The following is a 21,467-nucleotide window of genomic DNA, read 5'->3' as shown; positions in this document are numbered from 1 at the left end:
AGCTGGACCAAAGGTGCAACCGCATTGGAGGGTATCTGTTGAGAGCCACACTAAGGAATGATTACTGAAAGGGGCAGCAGTTCTTTCAGTAGTTGTTAACGGTATAGGTCAGGAGGACTTAAACGGCCATATCAACATTACTCAATCTTCTGAGTACTGCGCAGCTGAAAGCAATGGAAAACTACAGCTGCTTTTTTCCAAGAAAATATAGCTCTCTGTATTTTCATATAACAAAGATGGAGACAACTTCCTTGGTAAAATATTCTGGAGGTAAACTAGTCACCCATTCTGATCACTGGGTGGGGACTACTAAGGAAGGGGTCACCGGAAAATTAAAAAATAACATTCTACTAGTCAGAGTGTGGAATATTAGAAGTCTAAAAAAGGTTGTAGGTAGTAGGAATTAGCGAGGTTCAGTGGGAAGAGGAAAATTACTTTTGGTCAGGTGATTTTAGAATAATTAACTGAGCTTCAAATAAAGGGCCGACAGGAGTAGGTTTCATAATGAACAAGAAGAGATGGAAGAGAGTATCAATGCATATTGACAGAATCATTGTAATAAGGATAGAATCAAAACCTAAGCCGATGATTGTTAATGTCTATATGCTTCCAAGTGCTCATGATGATGATAAGGTAGAGTGTGTGTAAAAGAAATTGACGAAGCAATTAAACACATAAAAGGGGATGAAAAATTAATAATAATTGGAGATGGGAATGCAAGCATTGAAAAAGGTAAGGAAGGAAATATTGTGGGTGAATATGGGCTGGGCAAAAGGAATGAAAGAGGGGACTGACTTATAGAGTTTTGCATGAAGTATAATTTAGTAATTGCCAACACCCAGTTTAAAAATCATAATAGAAGAATATACATATGGAAAAAGCCAGACGATACTGCAAGGTATCATATAGATTGTATCATGGTTAAGCAAAGATTTAGAAATCAACTCGTCGACTGCGAAGCTTACCCTGGAGCAGACATTGATAGTGACCATAATTTAGTGATAATGAAATGTAGATTGGCGTTTAAAAACCTGAAGAAAAGGTATCAGATTATTCGGTGAAATTTAGAGAAACTTGAGGAAGAGAAGGTAAAGAATCTTTTTGAGGAGGCCATCGCAAGAGGTCTGAGTAAATGATACGGTAGAAGTGTAGAAGAAGAATGGGAAAATGTTAAAAAGGAAATTCTTAAATCAGCAGAAGAAAACTTAGGCAGAACAAAGAAAACTGGTAGAAAACCTTGGATATCACAGTATATAATTGCAGCTGAGGGATGAATGTAGAAAATATAAGAATACTAGTGATGAAGAAAGTAAAAGGAACTACTAACAATTAAGAAATAATACAAACAGGAAGTGAAAACTAGTGAAAGAAGAGTAGATTAAAGGAAAGTGTTCACAAGTGGAAAGAGATCACTGGTAAAATAGATGGAGTGTACAGGAAAGTTAAAGAGAATTTTTTTGGTACATAACTTAAAATCTAATAATATTGTTAAACAAAGACAGTACAGTTTTATATGGAAGTGAAACTTGGATGATCGGAGTACCTGAGAAGAAAAGATTAAAAGCTTTTGAAATGTGGTGTTATAGGACAATGTTAAAAATCAGATGGATGGATAAAGTGATAAATGAAGAGGCGCAAATTGATGAAGATAGAAGAATTTCTACAAATATAGTTAAAAGAGACCGACTTATAGGCCACATATTAAGGCATCCTGGAATAGTTGCTTTGATATTGGAGGGACAGGTAGATGGGAAAAATTGTGCAGGCAGGCAATTTTGGAATATATAAAAAAAATTGTTAGGGATGTAGGATGTAGGAAGTATACAGAAATGAAATGACTAGCACTAGATAAGGAATCTTGGAGAGCTGCATCAAACCAGTCAAATGACTGAAGACCAAAAAAAAGAAAAATAGCAAGAAAAATAGATAACATTACCAAAACTGTACTAATAGACTACATAACCAAAGGTGACAGAAGCATTCTTTATGCTATAACACTGGAATTAAGTATAAAGTTAAGCAAGGTACATTCTCTTTGAAAGTACAGACATGAACATACAGAGTGATTTCTGTTACCCAATTGTTAATGTCTGGTAATTTTTTTCTAAGAAAAGGAAATTTTGTTTTGTGACACGAACTTGGTAGTACTACTCTACCGGTATAGATACGGCAGTGTGAGTTGATTCTCCTTCAGCTGTGTAAACTTTTGTGCCGTTTCCGGTCGTGTTAGAAACAGAATGTCTTTTACCATAGAACGAGTTTTCATTCTTGAACAATATTTTGCTACGAAATCGTACGCGAGTGTAAAAGAATCATTTAAAATTAAATTTATTGGTGTTTCTCCGCCAGAAAAAATGTCAATTTCTAGGCTAGCAAACCGATTTCGAGAGACAGGTAGTGTTTGCAACAGAAAACGTAGTGGTTGACCAACTCGCTTGACAGATGATGTTTTAGAGAATGTGAAAACAAGAGTGCCCAATTCTCCACTTTCCACGCAAGTTGGTTTGTCATATTTGAGTGTTCAGAAAGCTGCTAAAAAATTGAAATTGTATCCATATCACGTATGATTAGTCCAAGAGCTTCAGCCTCCAGATTTAAACAAGCAATTGCAATAATGCTGTTGGTTTAGGTCTCTTGTAAACGATAACGGAATCTAATTTTTAAACAGTGTTCTTTAGTGATGAAGCTTGGATCCATCTCGATGGTTATGTGAACAGTCAAAACTATCAAATTTGGGTAGTTGATAATCCTCTAACGCTTTACAAGACAAATCTTTGCATCCTGAATAAAATTGGTGTGTGGTGTGCGATATCTCATCATCGTATAGTTGGACCCATATTCTTCGAACAGACAGTAAATGGTGAAGTATACAGGAATATTATGCGCCAATTTGTGTCCCTTCTGGAACCTCAAGAACGGTATTGCTGGTTTCAGTAAGATGGCGCTACATGCCACATGTCTTGAGAAACCATGGATTTTCTGCAAGAGTTCTTTGATGATCGAATATAAGCAAGGGCCTGTGGCCTCCAAGCTCTTCAGACCTCATATCTCCTGACTACTTTTTGTGGGGCTATTAAGTCCAAGGCCTTCAAAAACCATCCTCGCACTATTGATGAACTTAGTCAATATTACAGACTTAATCACGAATATTTCCAATGCAACTCTTAAAAAGGTTTCTGCTAATATGCTGAAAAGAGTCCATGCGTGTATAACTGCAAGAGGTGGTCATTTTGAGCATATTCTTTAACAATTATGTAAGTAATAGCTTTTTATTAAATCTCTTTTGTAAGTAACAAATACATTTTTTATTCCACCTAAATTTCCCTTTCTTAAATTACATTTAAAATTGGGTAACAGGACTAAAAAATCACTCTGTAGAATGCAAGTTACATGTTTCTGACTTCATAAATCTTTTTCTAACAATAAATGATAAACTGCACAAAGTAAGTAAAACAGATTGAGAGTAATTTAGTTTATGAATAACAAGAAAACTATACTAATGACACGTAATAGATATTACTTTTCATCAAATATTCACATTACTTCATTTTTAGATGTGTTCTTGCCTTCTATTTTGATTAGACCATACAGTACAATAAATTTTAACTTGAATTGTCATGGGGGATTTTATGAATGTAAAGAGATTATCCAATTGGACATTAGATATGTTTAGAGTGAACACTACTTTTTTATTACCAACATGTTTCTGTAATATTTCATTATGAAAAAAGTCAGTAAAATATCACTTCTCCTCCATAAAATAATAATCAAATCCAAATTAAGAGAAGAATGTGCAGACCAAAAAAAATCTACTTAGATAAAATAAAAAATGCCCACAATTCATTGAGAGTAAATTAGCAATTCCTGTAATCATCCTAGGCAATTTAAAGAATTCAGAATATTATGAATTCTATAAAGTAAATAATTGAGATACAATGCATTTTGTACAATTATTTTGTTCACTGATCCCAGTGACATATTCCCAGTTCATTTTGGCTGTTGTCTAGTTATAAAGTGGCCATTTTCTTGCATAACAATTAAAAACATTTAAGAAAAACAATAAAACAAAAATAACTTATAAACATTAAATGCTATTCATTGTTATCTCATGAGAGAAGTATTATTTACTAAAAAGTTTTTTTTAACCCTCTTAATCAGACATTCCTGCTTCTATATTGAAGTGCTACATGTTGTTCCATCCTTATGGTGGCTTTAAGTTGCTGGTCTAGACTTCTAAGAAACTATAAGAAGTATATAATAATTTACAAAAGTATGATTTTTGCATCAAACAATGTAGCTTGCTTCACTACTTATATGAATGGTATAAAATTAGAAGTTCTTACTGAAAGAATTGTTGATTAGATAATGTCAACTCATTATTACTACTTGTATTTTATTATTATATTCCTACTAATTTTAACTTTTTTATTAATAATGCTTATTATAACATTTTGAGTTTGCATTTCCTGTGATAATATTATCACATTTTCAAACAAAATGCATGTCATTTCTTACAAAGTCAACAATCATACTGATATTTTTATTACAATCTTTTAAATCTAGTGTTCTTTTATGAAAACTTTCTAGTTATTCATTTTGATTAAAAAAATGGATGCATCATTGGGAAGCAGATTGCTTTTGTGTGGTGTTGGAATTTTTATGTTTATTTCAAAATATTTATAAATCCAGCAAAAGTATAAAAAATTTATCAAATTACTCAAAAAACAGTTTTAAAATCATATTAAACCATACGGTTCTAAAGCCTATTTTAAAACCATATTAGTACTTTTTAATATTGAATACAATTATCTACCTTTCTTAGCTTCATCATAATTAATTTTTGAATGATGTAATTTAATTATGGCTAAGAAAGGTAAGTGATTGTACTCAACATAAAAATTATGACGATCTTAGAAAAAAAATTAATAATAATGTTAGCACTGTTTACAAAATTATACAAGAATAATCATGAAACATGTATGGAAGATTCTATACATGTTAAAAACAAAAAAAAAAAATACATCAGAACTTTTGTATCAGTGTTTGACCTAAACATCAATAAATCAATCATCTTGATAATATCTAAAAAGGATTTTCAAAATATTCCTAAAATATTGTATTCTTTCAAAAAAAAGGACAAAGAGAGTTATTATTATCACAACTCTTGTCATAAGAACCAGAGTTAGATTAGCGTCTCAGTCTTTCATGTGGAAGTTTGAACTTCATGTTGAAGTTTCCTGAGTTTGAATCCCAGTTAGGTTTGGCATTTTTCATAAGCTACAAAGTTCCCATTCCATATTCCTATCTGCAACTTTGAGTTTATAAAGGGAATTATTCAATAAAAATTAACTCATAGCATGGGCTGAATAAATTCAAAGCTTTAAAAATAATGCGGATTCAAATGTTAACTTCTTCAGCATAAAATGAAGAGAAAGGATAAATGAAGCATTAGATGATACAGTAAAATATGTTAAAGGAGATGACAATTTGATAGTAATGAGAAGCTGGAATATGATAACAAAAAAATAAGAAGAAGGAAAAATAGGTAGAGAGAATAGGCTAAGTCAAAGAAATGAAAGAGATTTAGTACTAAGAATAAACTAGTAATTGTGTACACTATTTTTAAAAATTATGTCAAAGGTGTCATATAGATGATATAACTGAGCATATAGATTATGTAATTGAGAAGTAAAAAAGATGTCTAGAAGTAGGTATTGATTCTGATAACAATTTAGTAATGACGAAATTTAGCTTAGAGTTTAGAAAAAAGGAGATTGGATACTGACAGACTAAAAAAGAGCAAACATTGAATGTTGGGATTTGATAAAATTATAAGCAGAAGACTCTTAATTAGTTACATCAATTAATACAAATTTGAATTTAATAGATAAAGAAGATGCAGTAAAAAAAATAAAAAAATAAAAAATGGGTAAACAGGTATATTATTTGTGATTTGTGTATTATAGTGCATTACATAAATCACATCAGGAATGTTACTCAGAAATATAAAAAAAATTGTCTTATTTACATGGATAGATCAAAGGTGACTGTGGTTAAATAATACAAAGAATAGCATCATAATTAATTAATTATAAAATAAAAAATAGAAAAACCTAAATCCATATTGATACTTATATGAAATTACCATAAATTACAAATACATGAAATAATAGTAAAGTAGATATTGTGTGAAGAATAAAGAAATACATAAATAGAAGAAAATAATTTTGAAGGCGTTAATGAATAATTAAGGAACCAGAGGTAGTAACAGTGAATAAATAGTTCATGGACAACAAAAGATAATGAATTTCTATAATGGATAAATATTGAAAGTATAAAAATGTTAAAAGATGATGAAGACAGGAAACCTCATTAGCTCTTTAAAAATAAAATCAATAAAAAATATAAGTACAAAAGTAAAATTGGTTGATCAAGAAATGTAAAATGAGGAAAAATATGTTTTACAGTAAGGGTAGATGCAGCAAATGTAAAAATGAGAGTAAAATTTGGGAAAGTAAACCCAAAGTGTATTATTACAAGGTAAGTAAATGAAAAACCATTATCAAGGAAACAAGAAGGAGCTAAAAGCTGACAGGAATTTATTTATAATCACTATACAGAAGAGAACAATTATGAGAGTGAAGAAAAAAGAAATGGATGATGATATTAAAAATTATTATTTTAAGGGACATATCCTTCAAGTTTTACTTCAAAAATTAACTTACAGATAATGTAAAATTGAATAAAATATTTAAAATTTTAAGAAAAATTAAGCTGAAAGTAAGAAAAGAAAACATATTTACAATCTTCACAAGAATCAAGTTGCCATATGATAAGATCAGAAGAAAGAAGTGGCATAAGGAAGTAGAATGTCTCCATTTCTTTTCAACTTATCTATATTGAAGAAATAATTCAAATCAAAGGACAAATCTAAAAGTAGCATAACTATCTGAGGAGAAAAAGTAAGTTAACATTTTTCAATAACATTGTTATTTTGTTAAAAACCAAACATTTAAAAGAAAGTTTGAATGGAAGAGACTGAGTTTACTGTTAGAAGAGAAATTCAATTTAAAAATAAAAGATTTAGACAAATGCAATGAAATACTCGTAAGGCTGGAAGGAAGATAATGAGAAATTAAATATTAAGATATGAGAAGAATACTCTAAAAGTTACAAATTATTTAGATAATAAGATTAAAAGGATGGATAGAGAAATAGAAATGAATAAATAGAAATAGAAATGGAAGAAAAATAGAGATCAAAAGCAGACTGATACAAGCAAGGAGGACTTTCATGTAAAAAAAATTTCTTATATCAAATACAATCTAAGAATTAAAAGATATTCTTAAAAATATTGGTGTTGACAGCAGCCCTTTACAACAATGAAACATGAACAAAAGGAAAAGAAACCTTTGAAATGTGATACAAAAGGATGTTGAAAAGTTATGGTTGAAAAAGTATGAAATGAAGAAGTCTTAAAATGAAGAGTTTAGAGGAAAGGAGGAGAGAATTTTTGTCAGAATCTTGTAAAAAGATGAGGTAGATTTGTTGGGTGAGATAAAACTTCAGATTTTGTATATTTGTACGTACAGGGTAAAAACTGTAAAGGAAGAAAAAGATTGGAATTTATGAGACAGATCGCTGAGGACAAAAATGAAGTAATTGCTTTGAGGTTAAAGACCAACACAGAGCAAAAAAAATGGAGAATATCATGAAACCAATAAGTGACTGATGGCTCCAAAGAGAAAATGCAAATAATAATACTAAGGGGGAGTGAAAAATTATAATTCCTTAATACAGCTTGCTGAAAGTATAGAAAACAATATGAAAGTCCTTTTTTGATTAATAATGAATCTAACAGTTACTCTATGTTGATTCACAACTATCTTACATAGTATATTTATATTTTTATGACTGTAACTGTAATGGTTGTAGGCAAACAGACATGAATAATATCTGAAAATAACAGTTCCACCTCAAAAATATAAGTATTCCATATTAGGCTTGCCAGAAAAGGTGAAGAATGAACTTCTTGTTGTCTTCTTCACTGAGCCAAATAAGCAGTTGTATATTAGCATACTAAGTCTATTAAGTACAGGTGATATATACAAGGCAAGTGGCACTTTTACCCTGCTCTCCACAAGGACTAGCGAAATAGTGAACTGCTTGCATAGTGTATTCTGAGAGAAAGCAACTCTAACTGGCTCTTCTTAAATCTTAAGTGCTTTACATGCATCACAGACAATAGAAAGACTGGGATGGATAATTTAAAGAAACAAATTATTACACCTCTTTCTAGTATAAAAAAATATATACACTGCTTCAACTCAATAGGGGAAAAATATTCAAATAGGTTATAACAAATTTTTCTTGAATCTTATGTTAGTTGTAGGATGAAGTTAACATATTGCATAACTTTTTTTAAATAATAAGTATCATATTAGATAAATATTTTGATTTTTGTCCGATCTATGCTGATAATTATGACTCACGGTTGCAACGTACGGATCAATCAAGAAGCCAGGCTTGCTGAATACTGTAATTAGAAATGGTCGAACTGGAATCAACCCAGATGATGTAGAGAAGAAAAAGAAACATGTAACAAGAAACAATGGTCTCATCATTTCAACACGAAAAAATATTGAAATTAAACTAGAAGCTGAAGATGCAGAGGATGGGGGAGTAGTTTGAGATGATATAGAATATTTTAGTATCTGTAGGAACTCCATTCTAACTGCCTCAGGCGAAGCCCAGCCACGTAACCAACATAAAGCCTTTTCAGCTTCTTCTATTCGTCCACGAGATAGTAACCATATTGGAGTCTCTGGTATCTGTAAAATAAAATAACAAAGAATGTCATTTTCTGGATATTTTCAAATATTAGTATATTTAAATATACTAAAATATACGTTATAAAATAATTGAATCATCTGATTTTTATTCATTGATTCAAAGAAAAGAGCTTATGCAAAAGAATTAATGAATTGAACAATTTCATAACTGTTGTTAGAACTAAGAAGATTTAATATTAAGATACAGAACTTCGTTCATACTCTGTATCACAACACTTTTACTTTCAGTATTATATTATGTGCCACTCCTCTTCTAGTACTTGTTTGGCACTTTCTAATGAATTATGACTACAATTTATATTAGGGTAGAATACACTGATTTATAAGTTGTGATTTATAATTTTGTTTAAATGTTAGTTGTTTTCATACCTTTACACTTTAATACTTATTCTAAACTGCTAATCAGATTAATTAACTCACTGCTTAGTTTAAATTACTAGCAGACAATTTGATTTAGAGAGGACAAATGCATGACTGGAATTTGAACTAGTGACTCTGCCTTACATCTGGAAGGTTCTTAATTAGAATCTCAATCAGGCTTGGCATTTTACACATACTAAAAAAGATTTATAATCTTAAAAAATAAAGATAGAATAACATTTGGTAGTTTAATGGTTATTATAATACATATTAATACTATATTTATTCACCGAAGGGGTGTAAAATGTTTGATAAATTAATATACGTATATGCACTTAAAATATATGTTTGTGATATCTATACTTCTAGAACAACTGCTCCAGCTTTCATGAAATGAAATTAAACAGTTCGTTTTAATTATGAAAGTGTAACTGGGTCATGATTATTTGAACAAGGCAACATGTAATGGATACATTTACTTCCAGACAAAACAACTTTAATAACCAAAATTATATATTTTGAAGGTGGCTAAAGTATGTAAAAAGATTATGAAACATATGGAATAGTTACAAAACTGAAAAAAAATTATTTATATGTATGTAGTATGTTAACGTCTATATGCCTACAAGCGCCCATGATGATGATGAGGTAGAATGTGTATACGAAGAGATTGATGAAGCAATTAAACACGTAAAAGGAGATGAAAATTTAATAATAGTTGGAGATTGGAATGCAAGCATTGGAAAAGGCAAGGAAGGGAATATAGTGGGTGAATACGGGCTGGGCAAAAGGAATGAAAGAGGGGACCGACTTATAGAGTTTTGCACGAAGTATAATTTAGTAATTGCCAACACCCAATTTAAAAATCATAATAGAAGAATATACACTTGGAAAAAGCCAGGCGATACTGCAAGGTATCAGATAGATTATATCATGGTTAAGCAAAGATTTAGAAATCAACTCGTTGACTGCAAAACTTACCCTGGAGCAGACATTGATAGCGACCATAATTTGGTGATAATGAAATGTAGATTGGGGTTTAAAAACCTGAAGAAAAGGTGTCAGATGAATCGGTGGAATTTAGAGAAGCTTGAGGAAGAGGAGGTAAAGAAGATTTTTGAGGAGGACATCGCTAGAGGTCTGAGTAAAAAAGATAAGATAGAAAATGTAGAAGAAGAATGGGAGAATGTTAAAAAGGAAATTCTTAAATCAGCAGAAGCGAACTTAGGCGGAATAAAGAGAACTGGTAGAAAACCTTGGGTTTCAGACGATATATTGCAGCTGATGGATGAACGTAGAAAATATAAGAATGCTAGTGATGAAGAAAGTAAAAGGAACTATCGGCAATTAAGAAATGCTATAAACAGGAAGTGCAAACTGGCGAAAGAAGAGTGGATTAAAGAAAAGTGTTCAGAAGTGGAAAGAGAAATGAACATTGGTAAAATAGACGGAGCATACAGGAAAGTTAAAGAAAATTTTGGGGTACATAAATTAAAATCTAATAATGTGTTAAACAAAGATGGTACACCTATATATAATACGAAAGGTAAAGTCGATAGATGGGTGGAATATATTGAAGAGTTATACGGAGGAAATGAATTAGAAAATGGTTTTATAGAGGAAGAAGAGGAAGTTGAGGAGGATGAAATGGGAGAAACAATACTGAGATCTGAATTTAAGAGAGCATTAAAAGATTTAAATGGCAGAAAGGCTCCTGGAATAGACGGAATACCTGTAGAATTACTGCGCAGTGCAGGGGAGGAGGCGATTGATAGATTATACAAACTGGTGTGTAATATTTATGAAAAAGGGGAATTTCCGTCAGACTTCAAAAAAAGTGTTATAGTAATGATACCAAAGAAATCAGGGGCAGATAAATGTGAAGAATACAGAACAATCAGTTTAACTAGTCATGCATCAAAAATCTTAACTAGAATTCTATACAGAAGAATTGAGAGGAGAGTGGAGGAAGTGTTAGGAGAAGACCAATTTGGTTTCAGGAAAAGTATAGGGACACGGGAAGCAATTTTAGGCCTCAGATTAATAGTAGAAGGAAGATTAAAGAAAAACAAACCAACATACTTGGCGTTTATAGACCTAGAAAAGGCATTCGATAACGTAGACTGGAATAAAATGTTCAGCATTTTAAAAAAATTAGGGTTCAAATACAGAGATAGAAGAACAATTGCTAACATGTACAGGAACCAAACAGCAACAGTAGCAATTGAAGAACATAAGAAAGAAGCCATAATAAGAAAGGGAGTCCGACAAGGATGTTCCCTATCTCCGTTACTTTTTAATCTTTACATGGAACTAGCAGTTAATGATGTTAAAGAACAATTTAGATTCGGAGTAACAGTACAAGGTGAAAAGATAAAGATGCTACGATTTGCTGATGATATAGTAATTCTAGCCGAGAATAAAAAGGATTTAGAAGAAACAATGAACGGCATAGATGAAGTCCTACGCAAGAACTATCGCATGAAAATAAACAAGAACAAAACAAAAGTAATGAAATGTAGTAGAAATAACAAAGATGGACCACTGAATGTGAAAATAGGAGGAGAAAAGATTATGGAGGTAGAAGAATTTTGTTATTTGGGAAGTAGAATTACTAAAGATGGACGAAGCAGGAGCGATATAAAATGCCGAATAGCACAAGCTAAACGAGCCTTCAGTAAGAAATATAAGTTGTTTACATCAAAAATTAATTTAAATGTCAGGAAAAGATTTTTGAAAGTGTATGTTTGGAGTGTCGCTTTATATGGAAGTGAAACTTGGACAATCGGAGTATCTGAAAAGAAAAGGTTAGAAGCTTTTGAAATGTGGTGCTATAGGAGAATGTTAAAAATCAGATGGGTGGATAAAGTGACAAATGAGGAGGTATTGCGGCAAATAGATGAAGAAAGAAGCATTTGGAAAAATATAGTTAAAAGAAGAGACAGACTTATAGGCCACATACTAAGGCATCCTGGAATAGTCGCTTTAATTTTGGAAGGACAGGTAGAAGGGAAAAATTGTGTAGGCAGGCCACGTTTGGAATATGTAAAACAAATTGTTGGGGATGTAGGATGTAGAGGGTATACTGAAATGAAACGACTAGCACTAGATAGGGAATCTTGGAGAGCTGCATCAAACCAGTCAAGTGACTGAAGACAAAAAAAAAAAAAAAAAAAAAAAAAAGTATGTAGTAGTAGGAAATAACATGTAAATAAATGCCAGATTTGGAATTCAAACTAGGTTCAGACCTTTAGGACAGGAATTCAAACTAAGACCAAATGATCTGGAAGCCTGCATACTAATTTTTAAACCTGTTGTTTAGGTACTTATTTGTTTATTAAAATTAATTTGTCATTAAAAAAAAATAGTTTGTAAATTTTAGCAAATAGAAAGGCCACTTGTAAATAAGTAAGATCTAATGTAATATTGAATTACAGAATACAACAAAATTTGGATTTTCATGAATCAAATATCAAACTTACTGAGTAGCATGATGAAACACAATAACACTTTAAAATGATTAAACATAATAAATTACCTCACTTAGTACAATACGAGTATTTATCACAAATTAAATGGAAATTGTTCTTTTAATAGTTCATTTTAAGACTTCCTAATTATGAAGTTTTTTCTTCAGTACAATTGTCCGTAACACTATTTTACATTGATACATTAATGTTATCATTACCAAAACCAATGGTACTCCACTGAAAAAGGAATTATAAAATGAGCTTCCAAAGATCTTTTACAAATACATAAAAGGCAAGAACAATTTATTTATAAATTGAAAGTATAATCTTTTTATACAATTTTAAATTTACGTAATTCTTCATTACAGTCCTGAGAATGAATCTAACAAAGCAAACAAATGCTTTTCTCTTTGTTGATTTGGTATATATGCTTCAAGAACATTTGTAAAAATAATATTTGCATATATGTAGCTATTTCAGATAAAGAATCCTCCCTGCAGAAATCATACACTTTTATTCTTTTTTTATAGCGAATAATAAATAAAAGGTGCGACAATAAAGTAATGAGACTGATTTTTCTTTGCAAGATGTGGCAACCCTGCAGCTTGCGTAGGCACACCATCATTGACCTTGGTCTATAAGCTACTTCTAGTCCAAGCAGCACATTGATACAACTGCTCAGTCGTGAGTTGTGCTGTAATAAGTGAACACATGTTTGTGTCTCTCATCACAGAAATGAAACCGAAAAATATTGCGCAACGGTATGCCATTTCTTTTTGCGTTAAATTGGGTGATAACGTGACGACAACTTATGGTAAGCTTCAGAAGGCTTTTGGAGAGGAGGTTATGTCAAGAGCTCAAGTTTTTCGGTGGCATAAAATTTTTAGTGAAGGCAGAACGAATGTTGAAGATGAAGACCGCAGTGGATGACCATCAACCTCACGGACAGATGTCAACTTGACCAGGGTGTGTGAAATCGTATGATCTGATCGAAGATTATCCGTGAAAATGATTGCAGAAGAACTCAACATCAATCGAGAAACGGTTCGTCTAATATTAACTGAAGATCTTGGTATGAGAAAGATTTGTGCAAAAATGGTCCCCAAAAATCTCACACAACAACAGCGAGAAACACGGAAAAATGTGGCAGCCGATCTGTTAGAGCAAACGGAAATCAATCCAGATTTGTTGAGCCATGTTATCATTGCTGATGAAGGTTGGTTTTTCAATACGATCCAGAGACAAAACGCCAAAGTTCGCAATGGTGCTCAAAGGGATCACCCAGACCAAAAAAAGCTTGCATGTCAAAGTCAAAAGTGAAATGCATGCTTGTGTGCTTCTTCGATTCCAAGGGAATTGTTCATAAAGAGTGGGTGCCTCCTGGACAAACAGTTAACCGATATTTCTACAAAGAAATTTTAGAAAGACTTGGTCTTTGAGTTCTTTGTGTCCGTGCCAACATTCCTGATAATTGGATTCTGCATCACGATAATGCGCCATCCCAAACTGCTCTGTCAGTACAGCAATTTTTAACCTCAAAACAAATTTCAGTACTACCACAGCCACCTTATTCACCAGATATCGCTCTGTGCGACTCTTTTCTATTTCCAAGAGTCAAAATGGCGGTCAAGGGACACCATTTTCAAACAACACAAGATGTCCAAAAAGCTGTGATGAGGGTCTTGGAGGATATTACAGAAGATGAGTTCCAGAAATGTTACCATCAATGGCAGAAGCGCTGGAATAAGTGTGTGCAATCAGAGGGGAACTACTTTGAAGGAGACAACACTAAACATGACTAAAACAGTAAGCAACTTTTTTTTCACAACAGTCTCATTACTTTATTGTCGCACCTCGTAAGTTATTTACTCTTCTGATTAAAGTATTGATTGATAAAAGTATTATAAATAATGACTGAAGTATTGGGTTTTATCAATTTTAAAGCCGGGTAAAATTTAATAATTTTATTAGATTTATAAACATATGTGATAAATTTACATTTATTGCATGGGCATATTCAAAGGGTAGCAGACGAGCAGACTCCCTTCCAAGATGGAATAAATTAAAAAAAATATAAATAACAAATTTTAAAATTAAACTGCATTTTGAAAGAAACTAATTACAAAATAGAGATATTTGCATCATGGGTGAGAAGATTTAAGAACTACTGTTAGATGCTGACGCCATCTTACTTGTGGCAACAAGAGTTATCTAGAATAGTCTCTCATCTCATTACACAATATGATAGAAATGTGAAATTTTTTATGACTGTTTTTTTGTGCCAGCCGCCTGCCATCCACTTTATTATATTGAATGGATATTAGAACATTTTTTGGTAAGTAGCCTCCTGTGACATTATTACATGCTTTTATTTAACTTACAATATGTATACTGTAAATTTACATAAACAAGGCTCTTGCTTTAAAAGCAATATAATTTAAAATTTGCTATTCTTCAGTGTTTGATTATCTTTCTATGCTTCCAAGTGTTATACCACTAGGGATTCTTTTGTGCCGGTCTCTGTAGCATGAGTGGTATTGTCTTGGTCTTTTATCTGGAGGTCCCGGGTTCAAATACCTGGCATATATGGCATTTTTACACACTACAAAATTGTCATTTCATCTCATCCTCTGAAGCAATATCTAACAGCGGTCCCAGAGGCTGAAAAAAGGGATTCTTTTAACATTAAATATTTTCATATTTAAGTTTACAATTTTTGTTAAGTTCTTCTAAATAATCAATACTTTTGATAAACAGTTAAAAATTAATTCAAAACATGATCTAATTATAGCAAATCTATTCTATCAAGGAGCTTTTTCCTCTACTTACAGCCATTCATTCATCTACTTTCCTCCACAAGAACCTTGCTATAACTGCTTGACTCACCTATATTGCGTTTAGCAACTGCTCGGGTTTTATATCAGTAAAATCAGCTCGTTTCTAGTTTATCTTGAATTAGTAAAAAAAGGAAAACATTTAACTACCTTATTTCAAATTTATGATTATGACATGGACATATGGTAATATCTGTTTTGGGGTTCCCGTACTCAAAAAAGTGGTTTTTAAAAAATGTCTGCGTGTCCAATAAATTTTCCACTGATGATTCTTCCAGAAGTTTTTAATGTTATATGATAAAAATTATATATTTGAATTAAGATCATCGTGACCCCATAGGGGAAAACACTGGCCATATGATGGTTATGGTTGCTACACCACCCTCTCCGTTCTTAGCCCTGATGAGCTTTACTGGTTTACTGGAGGTCATCTTCAAAACCTTGGCAGAAGGTATCTCTCAGCCTTGATCTTGCCTCAGTCATGATACTACTGATGCAAATGGCACATGTGTCATTCCAATAGGTGTACTACTACCTAAAGAACTCATAAAAACAAACAAAAAACATCTTAAATACCTACTAGGCGAGTTCAACATGCAACAATGAACTATACTAAAAAAAAAAGAAGAATGTAGAACAAAACATAAAACAAAAAAGAAAACAAATAACAAAAACATAAAACAAGGAAATACTAAGACAAAACAACAACAGGGCAAACCCATGTAAAATGCTAGATTTGCACCACAATCCTCTCCTTTGCCAAATAAACAACAAAATTTTCCACAATTGTCCATTCAGCCTGGTTTCTCCAATTCACACTGAGGTCCAACATTGACCCAATGATATTGAGCCGACAAATAGTCTCTTTGTGCATTAATTGATATTTAGTGCACATGAAAGGTGTCGTCCAGCTGTCCATATACCAGAATCCACCAGGCTGAATTGCTTCATTCTGTCCTTGGAGATACCATGCTCAGAAAGAAATTGGTTAAACCCGAACACATTCCTGTTCGGGTTTACTCAAGAGGCGCCCTGCAAACCAACATCTGGGAAGAGTTCATCGTATAATGCTCACTCTCCATCCCATCCCATCTGACCTGCCATAAAGCATTCCCATATTGATCAGTTTCCCAAACTTTATCTGAAGTCAACTATCCTGACCTCTAAGCAATATAACGCAGTTACCTCTCAGACGCAATCAGGTCTATTAGTTTCATGCCTGCAATCACCAAGATTGCCTCCCATGAAATAGTGCGGCAACCTTCCATTACCATTAAAAGTATAAGGCATTGAGCCCTTAGTAATATATCCCGATAGCTTTAAAATTTTTTCTATCTGCCCAAATGGGCGCTACATATAGCATAATTGCCTTGCAGGCACCCCTATAAAGGATACTCATGGTCTTAAATTTAAGAACCCAATCAGGATTGACATGTCAAATTCCAAAGAAGGCACTGTAGGCCTTCTCCACGACATACTGAAGGTGCTTCTTAAATTGCAGTTTGTTCATCAAGAAACAACCTGAGGTACTTCTGAACCTGAACATGCTTAATACATTGGCCTGATATTGAAACTCAGGCTTACGCCACGCTGCCAAACGGCCTTTGAGTAGCATCGTTGTGGTCTTCTCCTAGCTGAACATCATCATGTGTTGATGACCCCACAGCTCAAGTATCCTACATGCTTGAGTGGCCTCCCTCTGCGAGCACTCTTCAACCAGCAGAAGCCATGATGCAACATCAGCAGGGCAACCTCAGCCGCAGAAGAGAATCAAACTCCACCACTCGCAACAAGGGACCAAACAAGCTGCTCTGGGGATAACCCTTGGATAGCGCCTTACAAATCTCATGGCCACCCTTGTGGAGCAGAACACCTCAATGACTGAAGTAACTTTGCAATAAATGCAATTCACTCACGGTACACTTTTGTTTCTGAAGTTGATAAATGTCAGAGAGTCACAACCGATTGTTGAAGGCTCCAGAAATGTCCAGGAAAACACCCAAGACATGGGTGTTTTCCGCACTTTTGAGTGTGGCAGAAGCCATGTCTTGGCTTCTGGCACACTCGAAGACACAGTACTCATTACTTTAAGCACTGCATCCTCCGTACCTTTTCCAGGTCTGTACTGATTTCCCATCAATAGACCACGCAAAGTCAACCTCTCATTTATATGAAGACCTTCGAACATCTTACCAAGAATTGGCACTAACATCAAGGGCCTGTAAGATGAGCAAACAGTGGTATCCTTGTCACCATGTACAAGGATGGTGACAATTTTATCATTTATTCCCTTCTTCTAACATACCAGGAAGTATCGTCCAAATGATAAGTGATTGAAAACTTGTATGACGATCTTCACATCCACCCAAGAGAAGGAACAAGAAGCTCCACCACTATTTTGTCAAAGGCAGGGGGGCCTTGCTCCAATATATTGGAAAATTTATTGGCTTGGTGAGAACTATGCTGGTTTATAAGAAAAAAAGTCTCTTGGAAAATGTCTGGATACCTTTAAGAACTATAATATTGCGGCAGATGCCAAACACCTCATGAGAAGATTCAATCACCAGTGGCTGAATACATATTCACCAAGGCTAGCTTTCTCAAAGCGATTCAAAGGGGCTTTCTGTAAATATTATGAGCTGTTTCTGTTGTAAGCTAGAACAATTAGAGGTGGTTGGGATTCTTTTTTCACCACTTTCTAGGTATTGTTACCGCATTAGAGACCTTAGCTAAAGAGGGAAATACAACAACAAGAAAAAACACTTATCAAATGCATGGAGCAGCACGCAGCTCTTCATTTATTGTGTTAATAGGATTAATTGCAAAGTATTCCATTATACTGTAACCTGTAGCAAATGCACTTCAGTTGAAGACGCTTGACATAGTCAAAGCCAACCAACATATTATTCTTGACATGCTATGAGTTCATCGGGAAGATACGGAGAACATCATGACTGCCTTTTTAAAAAAAAGCAGGTGACATTGGAATGCATTTGAATGTTGATAACTGCCATTCGCATTGTTGGCTGACAGAAGCATAGAAGCAATCATCCAGCCAAAAATCCATCCAAACTTTGAAGTTCTCTAATAATTCCATACTTTGAAGGTCTCTAATAATTCTCTGTCAGATTTTCTGCAGACAAATTGCCTGCATTTTCATTGCTAAATTTCCATTCAAGTAACATGAAAGGTGCTTCATTGGAGAAATGGAGAAAAAGTATTTCATCTTGTGCAACTTTCTACAATTTAGAAGACATTGAAGGAGAAAGGGAATTGTGGTTCAAAATGTAGAATACAGTACAGGAAGTGCCAGACATAATTGAGGTTACAAAAAAGAATGAATTGTTTTTTCCCAGCTATCAGGCTCTGCTGATATTGCTTTCATAGCCTTGCTCAACAAGAACTAATGAGCGTTCATTTAGCTCCCTTTGTCGATTTAAAACATGGCTAAGAAGCACCATTGGTAAAAACAGGTTAAATGGGTTAGTTATTTTAAGCATTCACGACAATGGGTTTTTTCCTAACAATGTGCAATTAGTTGAAGCTGTAGTTAGATAATTTGCATCTAATCCTAACAAATTATTGTTAAAAAATTAATTTTTATTTTTTAAATAAATATTTTATTCTTCCTTTTGTTATTTTTTTTTTTATTTAACCTCCGGGACCACTGTTAGGTATTGCTTCAGAGGATGAGATGAATGATTGTGTAGGTGAAAATGACATGCCTGGCTGGGCTTCGAACTCAGGACCTTCAGATGAAAGGCCGAGATGCTAACACTCACGCCATAGAGGCCGGCTTCGTTTTGTTATTGTGTATTATCGCATCTCCAGGTAAAAATCTGAATATAACTTCTTTCATGGTGGAAAGGTAGTCAATGAGGGGGTGCTATGAGAAATATTATCACATAGCACCCCCTCATTGACTATCCTTCCACCATGAAAGAATTTAAATTCAGAAAGCTGCCTTTTTGTTTTGAGCTGGAGACGCCCGTAACCCCTGATTTATTGTAGGATGAATTTACTAACCTGGTACATCGCTATCAGTGACAATACAGGAACTATAGCACTTAAGCCAGCTGCTGTTCTCCATTCCACAAAAGAACCCAAGAATAGGATAAACATATAACCAATATATTCAACAACATCATCGATTGACACAAGCATTCCTCGTAATTTAGGTTCACTTACTTCACTTACATAACTTAACATTGTTGCTTCTACTGCTCCAAGACCTGATAAAAAAAGATAAATTAAAAATATTTTAAGTATATTCTTTACAAGTTAGTCTATAAAAAAAATAAAGTAAATAGCTGTTGAAAGTTATATATGTCTTAATGAGCCCTGATGTTAACCCTTCATGTGTTACTGTTGTTTCTTTTTTGTGACTAGGTGGGATCCATTTTCATTTCCTGGATAATTGTATGATTATAAAGTTTCAATTTAAGTATTAAGTGATGCAGTTAGTTTAGGTATTAGAAGAAATGTTTCATACGTGTCATTTTTAGTTGTTAGGAATATAATTAATCTCTAATGAAGTATTTTAGCTTTAATTTCTGTAACAAATATTTCTGCGCGTTTCACTCTATGTAAAACATTATTTTATCATTTGGTTAGTATTAGCCATGTAGTTTTCTAATGGCTACTGACTCATCAGAGTGCTAACAATTTTTGTTTTAATATGCACTTTCATATTGATTAAATAAATAGTCAACCTGTGTATGATCCATCAGTAACCATTTTAGACTATTTTACAAATAAATAATAAGTAAAATCAGTAATGATAGCTTGTAGAATTTCAAAAAGATTAGAATTTTTCAGTAATTTATTTAAAAAAAAAAGATCAGAAAACACTAAAGAATAGCATATTGATTGTGAGTATAATTTTTTTTTAATGAGAATTAATTTAAAAGGCAAAAAAAATGAATTCCACAGTAATCATACAATATTCTATAATAAAATAATCTCGATGCTCTAGAACCAATGACAGTATAACAAAACTGAAGCCATGAACAGGGAGCAGGGTTTCATTTGGCACCATTCATAGTTTCAAGACCCAGTTTAAATGAAATTGTTACAGTACTATTTTTTTGAGAAATCATTACTTAAATTTTTTTTATTTTTTCCATTTTTTACTAAAACTTGAATATAAATACATTTTATGAATAATCTTTATGCATAAAATAATATAAATAATGATTTCATTGACTTAGGTTTCAGGAGGATTGTGGGTGGGTGGGGGGGGGGGGGGAATAAAAAGTTTGGATTGCACACATTATTTTTTTCATATATGTAAAGAATAGTATTTTTGTTATGTATTGAGTGTTACATGATGAACTTAAGGTTATGTTACATTAAGTAATTTTTAGTAGATTGATTATGATATGTGTAGTGCCTGGAATAAAGGAGATGTAGACAAATAACAAGATGATATTTGAGTTGTGTAATCATAATAATAATCCATTCAAGTTTGCTTCAGATTTTAAAATCCTTCTCATTGTGAATGGTCAACAAACAACAACATCATATTTTCCCTGCCATTATTGCTTTATACCATTGGCGGGAATTAAGAAATTGTCAGGACAATAGTAAACAAGACAACAAGAAAAATAACATTGCAGTAAGCAGTATAGATGAGGCTTGCCTTGTTGATCATATATTTAGGTTGAAAACCTATGGAGATTTGAAAAAATTATGAAAAGTTTTGTTTGTTGGTAATGACAAAAAAGCTAGAGTGCCACAGTACTGTAAATCCAGCTATTTTCAACAAAGACAAAAGATTTGTTTCATAAAAAAGTGAACTGCATATTTTACAAGCCTACATAAAACATTTATTTTGGGATGGATTGATTTGTCTTATTGGTTGTGAAAAAACCTTGGCCATACAAACTGAAACTAGTACCTAAAAATGTCAAAGTGATGTTTTTCAGGTGTAACGGTTCGTGGATACCGGT

The 21,467-nt window shown here is 32.9% G+C and overlaps 1 protein-coding gene across 3 annotated transcripts in view; it reads right to left on the bottom strand.

Annotated features, from left to right (window-relative positions):
* The window catches only part of LOC142319561 (facilitated trehalose transporter Tret1-like), a 151,966-nt gene that overhangs the window by 10,946 nt on the left and 119,553 nt on the right, over nt 1-21,467 (bottom strand). For 2 of the 3 annotated variants that reach the window (XM_075356963.1, XM_075356964.1), the window contains exons 5-6: nt 19,543-19,748; nt 8,493-8,831 (exon numbers count right to left, since the gene is read on the bottom strand). In XM_075356963.1, the coding sequence (XP_075213078.1) occupies nt 8,493-8,831; nt 19,543-19,748 (545 nt within the window). The remainder of the gene's footprint in view (nt 1-8,492; nt 8,832-19,542; nt 19,749-21,467) is intronic. The other variant, XM_075356965.1, reaches the window with a different exon arrangement.

The sequence above is a fragment of the Lycorma delicatula genome, chromosome 2, assembly GCF_047948215.1.
Source record: "Lycorma delicatula isolate Av1 chromosome 2, ASM4794821v1, whole genome shotgun sequence".
Taxonomy (NCBI): domain Eukaryota; kingdom Metazoa; phylum Arthropoda; class Insecta; order Hemiptera; family Fulgoridae; genus Lycorma; species Lycorma delicatula.
The sequence above is the reverse complement of the archived record's forward strand: the minus strand, read 5'-3'. Positions and strand labels throughout refer to the sequence as shown.